Source organism: Eurypyga helias, unplaced genomic scaffold, assembly GCF_000690775.1.
Source record: "Eurypyga helias isolate BGI_N326 unplaced genomic scaffold, ASM69077v1 scaffold7659, whole genome shotgun sequence".
Classification (NCBI taxonomy): Eukaryota; Metazoa; Chordata; class Aves; order Eurypygiformes; family Eurypygidae; genus Eurypyga; species Eurypyga helias.
The window spans coordinates 12511-16692 of NW_010271305.1; the positions used below are offsets into that span (position 1 = coordinate 12511).

Sequence of the window (4182 nt, forward strand, 5' to 3'; positions counted from 1 at the left end):
GGCGGGCACAGGGTCTTCTCAGGGTCTTCCAGGCGATAGGACAAGAGGAAAAGGCCTCAAGTTGCACCAGGGGAGGTTTAGACTGAGTATTAGGAAAAAATTCCTAACTGAAAGGGCTGTCAGGCATTGGAATGGGCTGCCCAGGGAAGTGGTGGAGTCACCATCCCTGGAAGTGTTTAAGAGACCTGTAAACATGGTGCTTAGGGACATGGTGGGCTTGGAAGCGCTGGGTTAATGGTTGGACTTGATCTTAAAGGTCTTTTCCAACCTAAAACATTCTATGATTCTATGAAACTCTAGCAAGACTAGAAGTGACATGAGAAAGTCTTGTTACTCTGCCTTGTGGAAGGCAGTTAGCTTAGGGACTGTGTGGTGTCATAATTATGATACCCTGAGACAAAAAAAACCCCCAAAACCGAAACCATGAAACTGCATGAAAAACCAAGTCCACTGGTTGTTTCTTTTTACCTAGTATCGTTTCCCACTGCTGCCTGTGATGCAGAATCGGTGCCTGTACTGGAGACCCCAGCAGTCCCCAAGGCAATTTGGTAACAATCTCTGAGACAGCCTATCTGTGATTTTTGAGGTGCTATCTCCTTAAACCATTCCCAGACAAGGAAGAACAGGGCTCCTAAGAGCACACAGTGTCAGCCTCCACTTCTCTGGAGGCTGAGCAGCTTATGCAACAGGTAATAATATCCCCCCGCACTTACATCCTGGAGTTAGTGAGTCAGAGGCACGAAACCAGTTATCATGGCAATAGCACAAACCCAGCACTGCTAACAAAGCAAGCACGTCCCAGAAGCAGCTCTCTGAGCAGCATATAACAAGGCTCAGTCCAATAAAACCTCCTCCTCACTCACATTCAGGAGAACTCAGCCACATGCTCCCACCCTCCGATGGCCTGGTGAATCCGCAGGGGCTTTCTCCCACCCCAACCCCCGGCAGCCCTGTTTGGGGTCCCTCCTCCCTGTGCTGAGGGGATCTCACCAGGCGTTTGGAAGGATCTCCTGCCACATTTCTGCTCCTCCTCGTCTGGCTGCTGCTCTGAGCGAAGCAACCCAGGTGTCTCCTCTGCTGGCTTCCTCCTGGGCAATGACACTCCTCTGGCCTTTCTCTTGGGCTGTGACGCTCTCTTGGTGACAGTGCAAGATACATCATCCATTAGTGCCACCTATTGCCGAAGTGTGCAGTTGCAAATTAAGTCCAACAGGCAAACACGAAGTCCTGCACGGGGAAGGAGTAGCTCTCTGTGCATCAGCACAGGCTGTGTGCCCGGTGCATAGGAAGCAACTCTGCAGGGACTTGCCTGAGGTCCTTGGCTGAGCCTGGGTCAACAAGGTGTCCTTGCAGCAAAGGCCAGCTGCATGCAGGGCTAAACACCAAGCACAGGCTGTGTGACATGATCCTTCGGTCTCTTCAGCACTTGTGAGACCACGTCTGGGGTGCCACGTCCAGTTCTGGCCTTGCCAGTAGAGGAAAGATTGGAGTGAACCCACCCTTGGTGATGTAGAGCCACCAAGCTGCCAGGGGACTGGAGCGCATGGTGTCCGAGGAGAGACAGAGAGACCCAGGCTTGTTCAGCCTGGAGAAGAGAAGGCAAAGATGGGCCTTATTTTTGTCTACAGCTACCTAGCGAAGAGCGTTGGAAAAAGTGGACCCAGACTCATCTTGGAGGAGCAACAGTTGAAGGACTAAAGACAGTGGATGCAAATCACAGCAGGGGAATTCGGAGAAGTGTTCACCATGGAGGTATTCAGATACTGGAACAGAGACTCAAAGAGGATGTGGCATCTCCATCCTTGGAGGCATTTGAAATTTGACAGGAACAAGGCACTGAGCAACCTGACCTACCTGGACCTGTTCCGAGCTGGAGGTGGGATGAGCTGACCTCCAGGTATCCCTTCCAACCTCTGTATGACGTGGGTCTGTTTTGCAGCAGTCAAAACAGACCAAAAAGGTTTTGTTTTAGCTGAGGGAACTAGATTTCATTTTCCTCATGACTGGTAAAATCTTACTGGGTAAAGGCTTCTCCTTCCTAAGCTGTTGCACCTTGTGTCCTTGCTGTGCTTCACTCCAGGAATAGTTACTATATTTTACTGTCAGAGGAAATGATTCCTATCTCCATGCAATACTCAAAGTGAAGTACCATCACGAACTTGGGGGTACTGGTGGGTGAAAAGCTGGACACGCGCCGGCAGTGTGCGCTGGCAGCCCAGAAAGCCAACCGTATCCTGGGCTGTATCCAGAGAAGTGTGGCCAGCAGGTCGAGGGAGGGGATTCTGCCTCTGTACTCTGCTCTGGTGAGAACCCCCACCGGAGTGCTGCGTCCAGCTGTGGAGCCCTCAACATCAGCAGGATATTGAGCACTTGGAGCGAGTCCAGAGGAGGCTACGAAGATGCTCAGAGGGCTGGAGCAGCTCTGCTATGGGGACAGGCTGAGAGAGTGGGGCTTGTTCAGCCTGGAGAAGAGGAGGCTCCGGGGAGACCTTATAGCCCCTTCCAGTACCTGAAGGGGCTACAGGGAAGCTGGGGGGGACTTTTTACAAGGGCCTGTAGTGACAGGACAAGGGGTAACGGGATTAAATTGAAAGTGGGGAGGTTTAGATTAGATATCAGGAAGAAGTTCTTCCCAGAGAGAGTGGTGAGGCACTGGAACAGGTTGCCCAGAGAAGCTGTGGATGCCCCCCAGGAGACAGAAGAGACCTTGGGAGATTTCCATTTCTTACCTAGCACTTTGAAAAAAGCACAGGAGCTGCTGGAGGAAGGTCTGGCTTAAACATCTATACCAGGAACATGGGAAGAGCCAGCAGAGCTGTTACAGCTGCAGAGAAAAGACAGAAGTTGCTGCTCTCTGCCTGAAAGATTTAGGAGAATTAGAACAGCTTTTTCTTAAGATACAAGGGGACACACGGAGGCCATTAATGCCATGGGGCGAAAAGGCAACAAAGCCCTACTGATCAGTCTGAAAGACCTGAGATGCCAAGATCCCGTCTACTGAAATCCAGGGTACGTGCAGGAGTTTGGTGCGAGTGCGGGTGGGCAGAGGTCCAAGGGCCCCAGGGGAACTCCCCTGCCCTGGGATGCTGCGGCAGCTTGTGGGTGGTAAACAAGGTTTTTCCCTTCGCTCTTACAACCTCTAGTGGCCAAAATGCGCAATTACAGGTAGAAACTTCTTAAGGCGTCGGCCAGGTCGCCTCCCACGAGATTTTGATGCATCTCCCATAAGTGGAAAGGGGAATCCCACGGGAAAGGACCTGAAAAAGTGTCTCAGAGCATCTTCCTGCACCGGGGCAGGATCCCTTATCCGTGATGACAGACGTGTTGGCATACCCCTTAGTAAAAATCCTCCTTGGAGCACTGATAGAAAGTTTTCTGCCTCTGTCCCAGTGCTGTGATTTTGCTGGTTCAGCTGCTATTCTGCCATGGGGGGAAAAAAAAGGAGAGAATAACATCTGGTATACTGTATCTCAGTGACCTCACTATTCCATCTCCAGTTAACTTGCAATTGCTGCCGTCCTGCAGTCCCTTTACGACTGGCATCGTTTTATAAAGGGGTTTCATATGTTTCCACTGCACAAATTGCATACTAACAGGGAGCTTGTTTCCTATGTTTTCCTCTTGCTCTTGTCACTGATCTGCAGGATCAACCCTGCAGCAAGGACAGAAAATGCGCACAAGGAAATGTTACCGTAATGTATTTTTTCAGCTGGTTTAGCAGCTGGATACAAGCAGGAGGAGCCAGACACTACATAACCTGCCGGCTCTCCCAGGCCCTTTCACCATCGCTGGCGTAGTGTGACCTGCTGCTGGAGAAAGCACCCAAAGGCCAAGCAGCAGTTCTGCGAACACTGGGCTCCCTCTAATGTGAAAGATGAGCTCTCAGTACACGTAATAGCACCTTTTTTTTTCCTATTTGGGCTTTTTTTACATTTTGAACTTCCTGTTTTCTTCTCATTGCCCATTGCATGTAATCATAATCCAAGCCTCATACTACCATTAATACTGAAACCTGGGACATGGGGAGGAAAGCTGGTGACTTCTGGTTATGAAACAAGTTAATGAACAGAGGTGAGAGTGGAGCACAGAAGCTTTGAGCACAGCTCTTTTATAGCCTGAGATGCTGTGACAATTTGGAAATGATCATTCTGACCATTAGAGCCATCGCAAGCTCCTCACTGG

The 4182-nt window shown here is 50.4% G+C and overlaps 1 protein-coding gene across 1 annotated transcript in view; it reads right to left on the reverse strand.

The window, feature by feature from the left end:
• The window catches only part of LOC104514942 (epoxide hydrolase 1-like), a 10515-nt gene extending 9357 nt beyond the window's left edge, over positions 1 to 1158 (reverse strand). Inside the window, 2 exon segments of the mRNA XM_010158757.1 lie at positions 991 to 1077; positions 1112 to 1158. Of these exon segments, the coding sequence (XP_010157059.1) occupies positions 991 to 1077; positions 1112 to 1158 (134 nt within the window).
• Between the last annotated feature and the right edge of the window lie 3024 nt (positions 1159 to 4182).